At 39.6% G+C, this 15,630-nt stretch overlaps 1 protein-coding gene across 1 annotated transcript in view; it reads left to right on the top strand.

The window, feature by feature from the left end:
* Positions 1 to 14,825, top strand: part of LOC128642644 (ficolin-1-like) — a 79,229-nt gene extending 64,404 nt beyond the window's left edge. Inside the window, exon 8 of the mRNA XM_053695425.1 lies at positions 14,441 to 14,825. Coding sequence (XP_053551400.1) covers positions 14,441 to 14,697 — 257 coding nt within the window. The 3' untranslated portion in view covers positions 14,698 to 14,825. The remainder of the gene's footprint in view (positions 1 to 14,440) is intronic.
* Positions 14,826 to 15,630: the final 805 nt, after the last annotated feature.

The raw sequence follows: 15,630 nt of genomic DNA, 5'->3' as shown, positions 1-15,630 counted from the left end.
CTCTTATACTAAAGGAAGAATGGAGTGTATAGTCTCCATTTTGAAGGATGGAACTTTGAGAAACTTGTTTAGACACTTCAAGTCTAGAATGGGACGGAAAGTTCCTTCTTTTTTGGGTACCACAAATAGGTTGGAGTAGAACCAGAGACCCTGTTCCTGCACTGGAACTGGAACTATCACTTCCAGGGAGGAAAGATGTTGTATACATTTCAAGAACGCCTCTCTCTTTATCTGGTCTGCAGATAATCTTGAGAGATGAAATCTGCCTCTGGAAGGAAAAGTCTTGAATTCCAATTTTTAACCCTGGAATACTATGTCCACAGTCCAGGGATCTGGGACATCTCGTATCCAGGCTTGAGAGAACTGAGAAAGTCTGCCCCCAACCTGATCAGATCTGGGATCGGGGGCAAACCCTTCATGCTGATATGGAATCAGTTGCGGGTTTCTTTGATTGTTTCCCCTTGTTCCAAGACTGATTGGGTTTCCAGGAAGACTTGGATTGTTCCTGCTTGGAAGAAGAAGGGGAAGGCTTTCCTCTGAAGTTACAAAAGGTACAAAAATTACTCTGACGTCCTTTAGGCCTATTCTTGTATCTTGAGGTAGAAAAGACCCTTTTCCACCCGTAATATCAGAGATAATTTCAGCCAAACCGGGTCAAAACAAGGTTTTGCCCTTGTAAGGAATCGCAGAAGATTGACTTTAGAGGAAATGTCCGCAGACCAGGATTTCAACCATAACGCCCTGCGGGCTAGGACAGCGAAACTAGAAGTTTTAGCTCCTAGTCTAACAACCCGTAATATGGCATCTGCAATAAAGGAATTAGCCAACTTAAGAACATTAATCCTATCTTGAATTTCATCCAAGGAAGTCTCTACTTGAAGAGAATCAGACAAGGCATTGAACCAATAGAATGCCGCACTAGTCACGGTGGCAATACACACCGCAGGTTGCCATTGGAGACCTTGATGAACATAAATCTTTTTCAAATAAGCCTCCAGCTTCTTGTCTATCAGATCCTTAAAAGAGCAGCTATCCTCAATAGGAATAGATTTAGCCTTCAACTTTGGGTACAGTATACCAAGGGTCTTTAATGGAGTCCTCGACAGGAAACATTTTCTTAAAAATGGGAGATGGGGAAAGAGACACCCCTGGTTTCTTCCATTCCTGTGAGATAATCTCCCTAGCATGGTCCAGCACAGGAAAAACCTCTGAAGTGGAAGGTTCATCAAAGAAACTATTAAGTTTACTAGATTTCTTAGGAGTGACAACAACAGGGGTATCAGAGTCATCTAAAGTAGCTAAAACCTCCTTTAACAATACACAAAGGTGTTCAAGCTTAAATCTGAAGGAATTATACTGTCCGAAACTGTGATTTTACCCTCAGAAATTCCTGATGTATCTTCCTCATCAGACTTATGAGAAAAGGCAACTTGGGAAGCAGAACTGAGGACAGGCACCTTATTTTCTGAATTTCTAGATTTCCTCTTGCGTTTTCCCTGTAATCTGGGAATGGCAGCTAATGCCGCAGATACCGCTGAAGATAGCTGGGCAGCAATTTCTGCTTTTAAATAAACTCCACTAGGAGTTATAGAGGAACCACAGGGCACTGCATGTGATGCCATTGAGGCTTGGGACGTAGCAGGAGAAAGCTGAGGTATTATTTTAACAGCACCATCCTGAGAGACATTAGGCTCAAAAAGTTTACCTTTATTTTGCAAGGTTTTCTTGACACATGAAGAACAAAACTGCATAGGAGCTGCAATTTGTGCATCTAAATATAATAAGCATGAATTCATGAGAGCAGGCTCTTGCTCCATATCAGACATGTTGTGAAACAGTAAATAAGCTTGTACAGATAAGTTTCAAAGATTTTAATATTTAATTAAAATAAGCCAAGGAAAAAATACACTTTAAATTTTATTCCAAATTAGGATCGATCCCCAGCTAAAATTATGTGAGAAAAGTTAAGAAAAAACATTTAATAAACATCAAATAAACTTCTAAAATACCCCTCAGGTAACCCCACACCTCAATTACTGAGGTGCCTTACCGCTACTAATTAAGACCGGATTACCCAGAAATGGAGAAAAACTACCTTTTCCTCAGAAACGTTATGAAGTAAAGCCGGTCATGTGACCACAACTGCCAAGCTCAAATTACTGCTGCGACACAGAGAGGCACTATAAATAGCTTCCTGGTACACTGAGTACCAGAAATAACTGTTTTTTCAAACCTGACCGTTTAAAATGTTGTATTGTTTCATTTTAAAGCAAAGGGGAAATAAATAAGCTGCTGAAATAGAAAATTCACCTCTACTTGCAGTTTAAACTTGTATTGTTTTAACAAGTAAATATTTGTCAGAAAATAAAGCCTAATAAAAACAATTTACCCTTTCTTTTTAAAAGAATTTAAATGTTAGTCTCACACATGCTACAGTGCCTGCTTCATGAATGTGTATCACATACTAAAAAGCATACTAAATGGCATATAGAGGCTGAGGCAGAAATATAAAAATATATAAAAATTATTTATTTAGGTACAGATATGTAATAACTAAACAGGGGAAATGTCTCCTCATTAAAAGCAAATCTTTGAAAGCACACCTTTAAAAGTTCCTACTATACCAACAAGGAAAGCTAAACTTAGGAGATGATGTCCTATAAAGTCCTGCAATGTTCCAAAACAGTGGATAAGGCAACAACAGAATATTCTGATGGTAAACAGTGTATTGGTTATGGTTAGTAAGGTACCTGGAAAAGATTAGCGAATGTCTTCCCTTGAACTCCTCTCGGCGGAACACTCTGTTGGTCAAGGGATTGCTAGAGAGAAAAAATAAAGTTTAGGTGAATACCTTCAAGTAGCTACTTCGGCTGTAAGTCGGCTTGTAAAACCTCATCCGGGCGGTTAATGCCGTTTGCTATCCTCCTCGGCAACACTTGGATGACGTAACTAGCCGTAAGGCGTCCTGGTCAGAGGTCACTGGTGTAGATACAGATGATGACAATAGCACTATTGTGGTTAATTCCTTTTCTATAGAAGAAGAATCTCAGTGGTAGTGTTGGATATATCACCAATCCTCTTTTGGGTGATTTTTGATGATGGTTACGCATAAAGGTTCTTGTTCCCATACACCTCCCTCCGTTCACAATTGGAACTCCTCAGGGTGGGTGTACATACAAACAAATAGGCAAAGCAAAATATGGTCCTGGTCAATGCATTTCGCCACTTGGGGGCTTTATCAAGACATATGTTATCATATCTTGCTTTGCTTTATATAAAGGCCTCCTTTTTCCATTGGTTGTCACTTAACTCCAAAATTTATTTAAGGTGGATATTCTTAGTCTTAGGTCTTGATGAAGTTTTAAGGTGGAATTACCATCTTGTTGTGCATGGTGATAGTACTGTGACATATAGATCCTTTTTATCAACATTGCATGTACAACGGCTATCCACATACCCTGTATATATCAATTCTCTGTTGTAGTCTATATTTAGAATAGTGAAAATCTGATTCCAACAAATAATCTAAAAAAACATTTTAGATACATCTCTGTATTAGAATAACCAGATTCAATGGTAAGACAAAACATTACAGGTTCATAAATATAGTTCATATGGTGTTCATTTTAAAACATATTCAGTTTTATAATTAACCTTAAATTAAAACTAATAAAACGGCAATATCAAATTTAATCCTGAAATATTAATTCCCAAATTTATAATGCAATGTAGCTAATAACTTATTGCATACATATTTGATTTTATAAAAAAGGTGAAACATAAATTTTGGAATTTAGTTCTGACGGATACAATGTGTCAATTTTATATATACGTTCTGCCTCTAATTTAAGCAGTTTATGTTCTAAATTGCCACCTCTTTAATTTGTTAAGTGCATGGTCTCCCCAACTGGAAGAAAAAGCACTTACCTGCTCTGCTGTCTGGCATGTAGACAGTTACAAGGCATAAGAGGACACAGTTCCTCACAAAGACCTTTGAAAAAGAAAGAACAGAGTAGCCAACTCTGGCTTTCTAAACTAGGACAGCAATTGTTAGGAAAATGCAGTAAGTACCTCTTTACCAGTTCCTAGCTGCTTTAAAGCCACCACTTCCCGACTGCAAGAAATGACGTGAAATACAACTATACCCCAAAACTTGCTTGTAGATGAAATTAAAAATTTTCTTCAGACACCTAAACTTTACTTCCTCCATGCACCAAAGTCAAAGAGAATGACTGGGGGTTGTGGGTAAGGGAGTAATACTTAGCAGTTTAACTGTGGTGCTCTTTACCTCTTCCTGCTGGCCAGGAGTTATATTCCCAACAGCAATTACTCAAGCCGTGGACTAACCATATCTTAGGAAAGAAACCTAACTTAAAAAAACTCTACTCATTGCCCCGAAAAGGGCATTTGGATGGGCATTGCCCTTAAAAGGGCATTCAGCTCTTTTTCTTCCCAAAATAAAAAATAAAAAATCCCTAGGGGCATATTTATCAAGCTCCATATGGAGCTTGATGCCCTGTGTTTCAGGCTCGCCGGAAACAGAAGTTATGAAGCAGAAATCAACCCGATCGAATACGATCGGGTTGATTGACACCCCCTGCTAGCGGCCGAACAGCTGGTGCAATGATAAATGCCGATAGCAGCGGAAATGATGCAGCGGATAGGCCCCCTAATCATAAAAAAAACACCCCCAAAAAAAACTAAGAAATCTAACACATGTGATTTTAACATAAAAAAATTACTTTTTATTTTTTATTTATGCTACAGAATCCAGCTTCAATCAAATAACCTTAATTAATTGGACAGTTTAGTAAAAATTAAACTTTCATGATTCCAGCAGGGCATGCAATTTTAAACAACTTTCCAATTTATGTTTATCATCAAATTTGCTTTGCTCTCTCGGTATTCTTTGTGGAAAGCTAAACCAAGGTAGGCTCATATGCTAATTTCTAAGCCGTTGAACTGCCTCTTATCTAAGTGCATTTTTTACAGTATTTGACAGTTAGACACTGCTAGTTCATGTGTGTCATATAGATAACATTGTGTTTACTCCCGTGGACTTATTCAAGTCAGCACTGATTGGATAAAATGCATTAACACAAAAGGTATTCCAGCCTCCAAAGTTAAAAAAGACCTTTATTATTTCACATAGGGTCCAGAGAGCAAAACATACGTTTCAGGCCTGCCTTAGGCCCTTAGTCATGTATACTTAATTATACATAGGTTTGTGACTTTTATACCTTTACCTGTTACCTATTCTCATGTGACACAGGGGAAGGGTACAGCACTCACAGGGGTGTGCAGGCCACAATAGAGGGCTACTCAAAACCTCAATACAGCAATACAAAAAACCAAGAGGTAGTGGCAACTTCTTTATTGGAGTCACAACAAAGCCAAAAGCAACAGCAATGTTTCGGGTATGTAACCCTTATTCATGCTACTAAACAACTGACATTTTCTCCTATATATACCCTATAGCCACAAGAGGGCGCTAAAGGGTCAGAAAAATTATTAACTATTAACATTCCTTCTCAAAGGTAATTTCTATTAAATAAATCTTATATATCAGTTAAAAACAACACACCTACTTCGTAATGGAGGAACATAATGTTATAATTTACAAATCCAAGTCATCATAAGAGATATACAGAGATAAATAGTACATTTTTAAACTTAACAAGAGCATTTTACAAAAACACTGATAAGTCCCCTTCTCTATTAAGGCCAACTGGGTCCATGGTACATAATTTAAAAATCCAAAACGCTTCCTTTTGTTTGAGAATGCGCTCCCTATCTCCTCCCCTATGTGGCATTGCTATGTTTTCTATAATCTGAAATCTCAATTGGTTAATAGAATGGCCCATTTTCAAAAAATGATGAGACACATGTGCTTTAACATTCCCTGTTCTGATGTTACTTTTATGTTCAATAATTCTGTCTCTGATAGCCCTGGTCGTCTCTCCTACATAGCTCTGTCCACATAGGCATTTAATTATATATATAATATATTGAGTGTAGCAAGTATGATAACCCCTAATATAAAATTTCCTTCCAGTAGTAGGATGATAAAACAGGGAACCCTTTATCAAATTATTACAGCAAGGACACTTCAAACACGGGTAACAACCCTCATTTTTACTAGAGATAAAACTTTGTGTATGTTTCTTACTGGAGCCCACATCAGCTCTTATCAATTGTTGATGAAGGTTGAGACCCTGTTTAAAGGCAGGCATGGGATAGTTTTTAAATTCTTTTATATTTGGATTACAATCAGTAAGGACTTTCCACTGTTTTCTCATAATACATTGTATCTGGTTACTTTGGGCATTAAAATCAGAAACAAGTATAAGGCGATGCTCATCTTTCTTACTCCTTCTGTTTGGACTTAATAAAGTCTCTCTCTGAATGTTTTTTGCACCTATTCTCATGTGAGCATCTTATTACTCAGTAGTGACATCTTATGTATGTAAATCATACGGCATCCATTTTTCTATTGTTTCAGATGGTCTCATGAGAATAATCCAATTGTTTCACTTACATTAAAAACACTTAAAACCCACATATACAATTAAAAGAGGAGTATTGCACATGCTAACATATTACCTAAAGTAAAAGAAGAAACAGACAAAGATTGGTTCAGTTATGGCCACTAATTAGGAGAGAATAATTAAATTCAAAGCAAATAAACTAATTTAAAGAAACAGGCTCCATTCACAGTCTTTATTCATACATTTGTGGAAAAGGGCCTCTAATTTAAAGATCCAGAACATCTCTCTAATTTTTAGAAGATACTCTCTATCCCCTCCCCTTCTTGGTCTATCCACTTGTTCTATAATTTGGAACCTTAACTGACTTATATTATGACCCATACAGAGGAAGTGAGACGACACTGGGGGATCTTTATTGTTACATCTGATATTGGACTTGTGCTCCGTTATCCTCTCCCTTACCTCCCTACAGGTCTCGCCTATGTAAATAAGGCTACAGGGACATTTAATTAAATAAATAGAATATGTAGCTCTGCATGTTAAATATTTCTTTATTCTAAACTTTTTTCCACTAATTGAAAATATTCACCTTTTATCATTGAACTGCAGTTGCTACAGTTAAGATATGGCTAACATCCACTTCACTTTAGGCCTATTGTTTTCTGTATACTCTGCTTGCTACTACCTATATCAGTGTGTACAAGCATATCTCTGATACTTTGGTTCCTCCTATAGGCTACCATTGGGCCCAATTTAAATTCATTAACTTGTGGGTTACATTCCCTCAAAATGTGCCAGTGTTTCTTTAATATGCCTGTTATTCTTTGTCTCAGTCTATTGAACTGAGTCACAAATATCATATTCTCTCCTTCTTGGTATTTTCCTTTCTTGGTTTGTGTACTGTCATTAGTCACTATATTGAGATGTTCTGCAATCAATGTTGGGGGATAATTTCTGTTAATATATTTGTTAGCCAATTCTTCGAATCTACATTTGCACTTACTGCTGTCTGACACTATACATTTCACCCTTGTAAATTGACTTTTTGGGATGGCTTTAAATACATTATCTGGGTGACAACTACCATATTTCAGTAAATATTTTTTATCTGTACTTTTTATATGGAGATCTGTTTTTAAAAAACCTTCCTCAATGTATACATATGTATCTAAATACTCAATGCCAATTTCACTCATATTCAAGGTAAATTTTAATCCTCTCACTGAATCATTAAGATCCTGAACAAATGATAATAGGCTACCAACGTCGCCCCCCCCCACACGCCAAACACATCATCTATGTACCTCCACCAGGAGGCACCATAGAGTTGGAACAAGCTATGAGGGTACACAAAGTATTCCTCAAAGCTGTTCATAAATATGTTGGCGTATTTGGGGGCGATGTTGGAGCCCATCGCTGTCCCCTGTTTCTGCAAATATTATGTATCCATAAATAAAAAGTAATTCTGATATAATATAACTGAAAGCAAGTCAATTAAAAAAGAGATCTCTCCCTCTGTGTAGCTGCTATAAGATCTCAAAATATTTTCCACTGCTGAAATTACACTAGAGTGTTTAATGGAAGTGTACAAGCTAGACACATCAAGTGAAAATAATATACATTTCTCAACAACATAACCAAGATCTTTTAGTTTTGACAGAAAATCATTTGTATTTTTCACATAAGTAGTTTTTTTAACAGAAAAGATAAGACAGGAATTGAGTGTCTCTCTCTGCATCAGAGGGGTAAAAAATGTTATTGCAGGATGCCTCGATATCAAGGCATCACTGCAATAACCGGAAAGCGTCTGGAAGCGATCAAGATCGCTCCCACCGCTTTCCAAGACCGACGGCGTACACCGTACGTCCACGGTCGTTAATTGTATTTTTTTTGAGGACGTACGGCGTACATCGTCGGTTGTTAAGGGGTTAATGATTCAGTGAGAGGATTACAATTTACCTTGAATATGAGTGAAATTGGCATTGAGTATTTAGATACATATGTATACATTGAGGAAGGTTTTTAAAAGACAGATCTCCATATAAAAAGTACAGATAAAAATTATTTACTGAAATAACAGAATTTATGCTTACCTGATAAATTACTTTCTCCAACGGTGTGTCCGGTCCACAGCGTCATCCTTACTTGTGGGAAATATCTCTTCCCCAACAGGAAATGGCAAAGAGTCCCAGCAAAAGCTGTCCATATAGTCCCTCCTAGGCTCCGCCCACCCCAGTCATTCGACCGACGGACAGGAGAAAAAACAGGAGAAACTATAGGGTGCCGTGGTGACTGTAGTTAGAGAAAATAATTCATCAAACCTGATTAAAAAACCAGGGCGGGCCGTGGACCGGACACACCGTTGGAGAAAGTAATTTATCAGGTAAGCATAAATTTTGTTTTCTCCAACATTGGTGTGTCCGGTCCACGGCGTCATCCTTACTTGTGGGAACCAATACCAAAGCTTTAGGATATGGATGAAGGGAGGGAGCAAATCAGGTTACCTAAACAGAAGGCACCACGGCTTGCAAAACCTTTCTCCCAAAAATAGCCTCCGAAGATGCAAAAGTATCAAATTTGTAAAATTTGGCAAAAGTGTGCAGTGAAGACCAAGTCGCTGCCTTACATATCTGATCAACAGAAGCCTCGTTCTTGAAGGCCCATGTGGAAGCCACAGCCCTAGTAGAGTGAGCTGTGATTCTTTCAGGAGGCTGCCGTCCGGCGGTCTCGTAAGCCAATCGGATGATGCTTTTAAGCCAAAAGGAAAGAGAGGTAGCAGTCGCTTTTTGACCTCTCCTTTTACCAGAATAGACGACAAACAGAGAAGATGTTTGTCTGAACTCTTTTGTAGCTTCTAAATAGAATTTTAGAGCACGGACTACGTCTAAATTGTGTAACAAACGTTCCTTCTTTGAAACTGGATTCGGACACAAAGAAGGCACAACTATCTCCTGGTTAATATTTTTGTTGGAAACAACCTTTGGAAGAAAACCAGGCTTAGTACGCAAAACAACCTTATTTGAATGAAACACCAAATAGGGCGGAGAACACTGCAGAGCAGATAACTCAGAAACTCTTCTAGCAGAAGAAATAGCAACCAAAAACAAAGCTTTCCAAGATAACAACTTAATATCTATGGAATGTAAAGGTTCAAACGGAACCCCTTGGAGAACTGAAAGAACTAGATTTAAACTCCAGGGAGGAGTCAAAGGTCTGTAAACAGGCTTAATCCTAACCAGAGCCTGAACAAATGCTTGAACATCTGGCACAGCTGCCAGTCGTTTGTGTAACAAGACAGATAAAGCAGAAATCTGTCCCTTTAGAGAACTCGCTGATAATCCCTTATCCAAACCCTCTTGTAGGAAGGAAAGGATCCTAGGAATCTTAATCTTACTCCATGAGAATCCCTTGGATTCACACCAACAGATATATCTTTTCCATATTTTATGGTAAATCTTTCTAGTTACAGGTTTTCTGGCTTGTACCAGAGTATCTATCACAGAATCCGAAAACCCACGCTTAGATAAAATCAAGCGTTCAATTTCCAAGCCGTCAGCTGGAGAGAGACTAGATTTGGATGTTCGAATGGACCCTGTACCAGAAGATCCTGTCTCAAAGGTAGCTTCCATGGTGGAACCGATGACATATTCACCAGGTCTGCATACCAAGTCCTGCATGGCCACGCAGGAGCTATCAAGATCACCGAGGCCCTCTCCTGCTTGATCCTGGCTACCAGCCTGGGAATGAGAGGAAACGGTGGAAACACATAGGCTAGGTTGAAGGTCCAAGGCGCTACTAGTGCATCCACTAGAGCCGCCTTGGGATCCCTGGATCTGGACCCGTAGCAAGGAACCTTGAAGTTCTGACGAGACGCCATCAGATCCATGTCTGGAATGCCCCATAATTGAGTTAATTGGGCAAAGATCTCTGGGTGAAGTTCCCACTCCCCCGGATGGAATGTCTGACGACTCAGATAATCCGCCTCCCAGTTTTCCACTCCTGACATGTGGATCGCAGATAGGTGGCAGGAGTGATCCTCCGCCCATTCTATTATTTTGGTCACTTCTCTCATCGCCAGGGAACTCCTTGTTCCCCACTGATGATTGATATAAGCAACAGTCGTCATGTTGTCTGATTGGAATCTTATAAATCTGGCCTTTGCTAGTTGAGGCCAAGCCCTGAGAGCATTGAATATCGCTCTCAGTTCCAGAATGTTTATCGGGAGAAGAGACTCTTCCCGAGACCATAGTCCCTGAGCTTTCAGGGATTCCCAGACCGCGCCCCAGCCTGCTAGACTGGCGTCGGTCGTGACGATGACCCACTCTGGTCTGCGGAAGCTCATTCCCTGGGACAGGTGGTCCAGGGTTAGCCACCAACGGAGTGAGTCTCTGGTCTTCTGATCTACTTGAATCACTGGAGACAAGTCTGTATAGTCCCCATTCCACTGTTTCAGCATGCACAGTTGTAATGGTCTTAGATGAATTCGCGCAAAAGGAACTATGTCCATTGCTGCGACCATCAACCCTACCACTTCCATGCACTGAGCTACGGAAGGACGTGGAATAGAATGAAGAACTTGACAAGCGTTTAGAAGCTTTGACTTTCTGACTTCTGTCAGGAAAATCCTAATTTCTAAAGAATCTATTATTGTTCCCAAGAAAAGAACTCTTGTTGACGGAGACAAGGAACTTTTTTCTATGTTCACCTTCCATCCGTGAGATCTGAGAAATGCCAGAACGATGTCTGTTTGAGCCTTTGCCTTTGAGAGAGACGACGCTTGTATCAGAATGTCGTCCAAGTAAGGTACTACTGCAATGCCCCTTGGTCTTAGGACCGCTAGAAGGGACCCGAGTACCTTTGTGAAAATCCTTGGAGCAGTGGCTAACCCGAATGGGAGCGCCACAAACTGGTAATGTTTGTCCAGAAAGGCGAACCTTAGGAACTGATGATGATCCTTGTGGATAGGAATATGTAGATACGCATCCTTTAGATCCACGGTAGTCATAAATTGACCTTCCTGGATTGTAGGTAGAATCGTTCGAATGGTTTCCATTTTGAACGATGGAACCCTGAGAAATTTGTTTAGGATCTTTAAATCCAGAATTGGTCTGAAAGTTCCCTCTTTTTTGGGAACCACAAACAGATTTGAGTAAAATCCCATTCCCTGTTCCGCCGTTGGAACTGTGTGTATCACTCCCATTTTTAACAGGTCTTCTACACAATGTAAGAATGCCTGTCTCTTTATTTGGTTTGAGGATAAGTGAGACATGTGGAACCTTCCCCTTGGGGGTAGTTCCTTGAATTCCAGAAAATAACCCTGAGAGACTATTTCTAGTGCCCAGGGATCCTGAACATCTCTTGCCCAAGCCTGAGCAAAGAGAGAGAGTCTGCCCCCTACTAGATCCGGTCCCGGATCGGGGGCTACTCCTTCATGCTGTCTTGTTAGCAGCAGCAGGCTTCTTGGCCTGCTTACCCTTGTTCCAGCCTTGCATGGGTTTCCAGGCTGGTTTGGTTTGTGAAGCATTACCCTCTTGTTTAGAGGATGCAGAGTTGGAACGAAAATTAGACTTATTCTTGGCTTTGAAAGGCCTATCTTGCGGGAGGGCGTGGCCCTTTCCCCCAGTGATGTCTGAGATAATTGTGTAAAGTAGTAATCAGTTTTATTTATATTATAGCTGCCCAATAGGTTTAAGTTGTGTATATATATAAATGTGTTACTTTGGTGTAGAAGGGTGAGCAGGAGTTATATGCAAGGAGGCTACGTGCAAGGGAAAGGGGGACTGAGAGGGGGAGCAAGGGATGGCATGTGAGGGACAGCGAGCTAAGGGATAAGCAGGGCTGTGTGTAAAGAAGAAGGGTTGAGAGGGGGGGCTGTGTGTAAAGAAGAAGGGTTGAGAGGATAAGGAGGGGGCTGTGTGTGACAGCGGGTAAGGAGGGCACTGTGCATTATGGAGAGAGGAATAAGAGGGTGTGAAACAGACTGTAAAGAGACAGGGTAAATAGGAAGCCGTGTGAGAGGGTGAGGAGGGTAGTGGATATTAGGGAGGTGAGAAGAGAAGTTGAGGAGGCAGCTTTGTTTAAGGAGGGAGGGCTAAAAGGTAAGATGGGTTGTAAGGGAGAGGTTGCTAAGAAGGTGAGTTAGAGCAGTGTTTTTCAACCAGTGTGCCTTGAGAGATCCTCAGGTGTGCCACGGCAGACTGACAACAGTGTGACATATTTTTTAAACTTTGCTTGTTTTTTACTCCCAGTGCAGGGGTAGTTTGTAGGAGGCATGGCATAACAGCACAATACATACAGTATGTGTGTGTTTGTGTGTATGTGTATATATATATATATGCTGTATTAGGCTACAATGTGTGATTTTTTTTTAAATTTTGGGATGGTGGTGTGCCACGGGATTTTTTAATGTAAAAAAGTGTGCCACGGTAAAAAAAAGGTTAAAAATCACTGAGTTAGAGTGAGTGAGAGGTAAAGAGGAGGAGATTGTGTGCAAGGTGGGAGGATGAAGAGGTGGTTCCATGTGAGGGAGAATGAAAAAGTGACCAGGAGCATATGTAAAGGAGAGTGAACTTAGCTGTTGCAGATGACACTGTATATCATATGTTATGTCACTAATGATGTCTTCAACAATGTCGTGTGATGTCATCAGTGATGTCCTGATGATGTCATGCAAAGCTCCCAAGGGGGGAGTGGGGGCAGTTTAGGTTAGGAATTCCTTGCTTTTAAACGTTTGATAGAAAACAAACTCTGGCTTTAACGTATTTTTATTCTTTTTGCCAATTAATATCATAATAAAACACATATATATATAATCCATGAAAGTGAAAGATCACTTTTTTTGTTTATGAAAATAAAGGACTTTAAAGCCACAAGTGCAGCAAGAGGCTTTATTTAAAGGGATCCTAAACCCAATTTTTTATTTCATTATATAGATAGAACATGCAATTTTAAGCAATTTACTAATTTACTCCTACTCTCAATTTGTTTTCGTTCTCTTGGTATCTTTATTTGAAAAAGAAGGAATGTAAAACTTACGAGCCAGTCCATTTTTGTTTCAGCACCCTGGATAGTGCTTGCTGATTGATGGCTACATTTATCCACCAATCAGCAAGCACAACCCAGGTGCTGAACCAAAGATGGGCTGGCTCTTAAGCTTACATTACTGCTTTTTCAAATAAAGATACCAAGAGAACGAAGAAAAAATGATAATAGGAGTAAATTAGAAAGTTGCTTAAAATTGCATGCTCTGTCTGAATCATGGAAGAAAAAAATTGGTTCAGTATCTCTTTAAGGGTCATGATTGACCCCCACAAAATGTAACGCTATGGGGGGATTGTAAATCAAAATCATTCACCCAGCTGGACAGGCACCTCACTGAGCGAAATTAACCTTATCTAGCTTTCAGGTTGCAAAATCCAACTTCATTATATACTTCTATTTTTTTTTAAAAAAAAGCATAAATAATGTAACCGTAAATAACAATTGGAAATTGGAATCAGCTATTTTTTCAGCACTAACAAGGCTCTCTGGGGTCCATTTATCATTATGGAGACGGACATGATCCGCTATAGCGTACCATGTCCACCGCACATCGATAAATGCCGACAGCATACGCTGTCGGCATTTATCATTGCACCAGCAGTTCTTGTGAACTGCTGGTGCAACGACTCCCCCTGCAGATTCGCGGCCAGTCGGCCGCCAGCAGGGGTGTCAATCAACCCAATCATATTGGATCGTGTTGCTTTTTGGCAATGTCTGTCCGCCGCCTCAGAGCAGGCGGACAGGTTATGGAGTAGCAGTCTTTAGACCGCTGCTTCATAACTTGTGTTTCTGGCGAGCCTTCAGGCTCGCCAGAAACACGGGACATCAAGCCCCGTGTCTATAAACTGTTCAGTCTATAAACTGTTCAGCGGATGTACAGTATGTGATTCTGTACTTGTGTCATTTCACAGGAGATTCACTGAGCAGTCACAATAACATGAAGTTCAGCACCATAGACCAAGACAACGACTTCTCTAAAGAAAAAAGCTGTGCAAACAAATATAAAGGAGCTTGGTGGTATTGGGACTGTCATCAAGCAAGCCTGAATGGGTTGTATCACCTGGGAAACCATAAGAGCCATGCTGATGGCATAAACTGGAACGCTGGTATGGGTCACTACTACTCTTACAAACATTCAGAAATGAAGATCCGGCCTGTGACAAAGTAGAGGAAGTAACAAAATGTGAAAAGGAAACAAGATGGCGCTGGTTCATCCACTGGAATGTTAGTCTGATACATAGCAACCCTCTGTACTGACTTAAAGGGACATGAAACACAATTTTTTTCTTTCATGATTCGTACAGCGCATGTGATTGTAAACAACTTTCCAACTTACTTTTATTATCTAATTTGTTTTGTTCTCTTTGTATATTTGCTAATAAGTAGGCTCATTAGCTGCTGATTGTTTGCTGCAGATATATGTCTCATATTATTGACTTGCACAATGCTCCCAGTAATGCATTGCTGCATCTTCAACCAAGGATACCAAGAGAATGAAGACAATTCGATAATAGAAGTAAAATGGAATGTTGTTTAAAATTGTGTGTCCTATCTGAATTATGAAAGAAAAATGTTGGGTTTCATGTCCCTTTAAGATTGTATTCCCTTGAAAATAAGCTTCTACACCTTAAGTATAAGTATGAATAAAACTGGCTTTAAAACTTCTGCAACTGGTGGTTATTTCATGTGATGTTTCAACAACTTGTGACCATGGGAAGAATTAGCATCGCAAGCGGCAGAGGTAACCTCTCTCTACCCATTGTATTAAAGGGACATCACATGCAACATATTTTCACTTGTCTATAATGAAAGATCAGCAGTTACATATTTCAAAAATAACATTAATGCCTGCTAAATTCATTTCTTTAAAGGGCCACTGTAAGTAAATACTTTCTATGCCTGTTACTAACTAACTACCCCAAATACACTTTTTATCAATAGCATTTCATTAACATATCTCTACCGTATATCAGAAATCTTGTCTGCAAATTTAATTGTTTTCCAAACCCACTCCGTGGGTATCCTTTGCTCTGTACCAATCCGTTTACAATACTTAGGTTTCAAAATGGCGCTTTAAACACAAAGTTATTGGTTTAAGTAT

The sequence above is a fragment of the Bombina bombina genome, chromosome 12 (genome assembly GCF_027579735.1).
Source record: "Bombina bombina isolate aBomBom1 chromosome 12, aBomBom1.pri, whole genome shotgun sequence".
Taxonomy (NCBI): Eukaryota; Metazoa; Chordata; class Amphibia; order Anura; family Bombinatoridae; genus Bombina; species Bombina bombina.
Note: the sequence above shows the minus strand (reverse complement) of the source record. Positions and strands in the feature narration are given on the sequence as shown.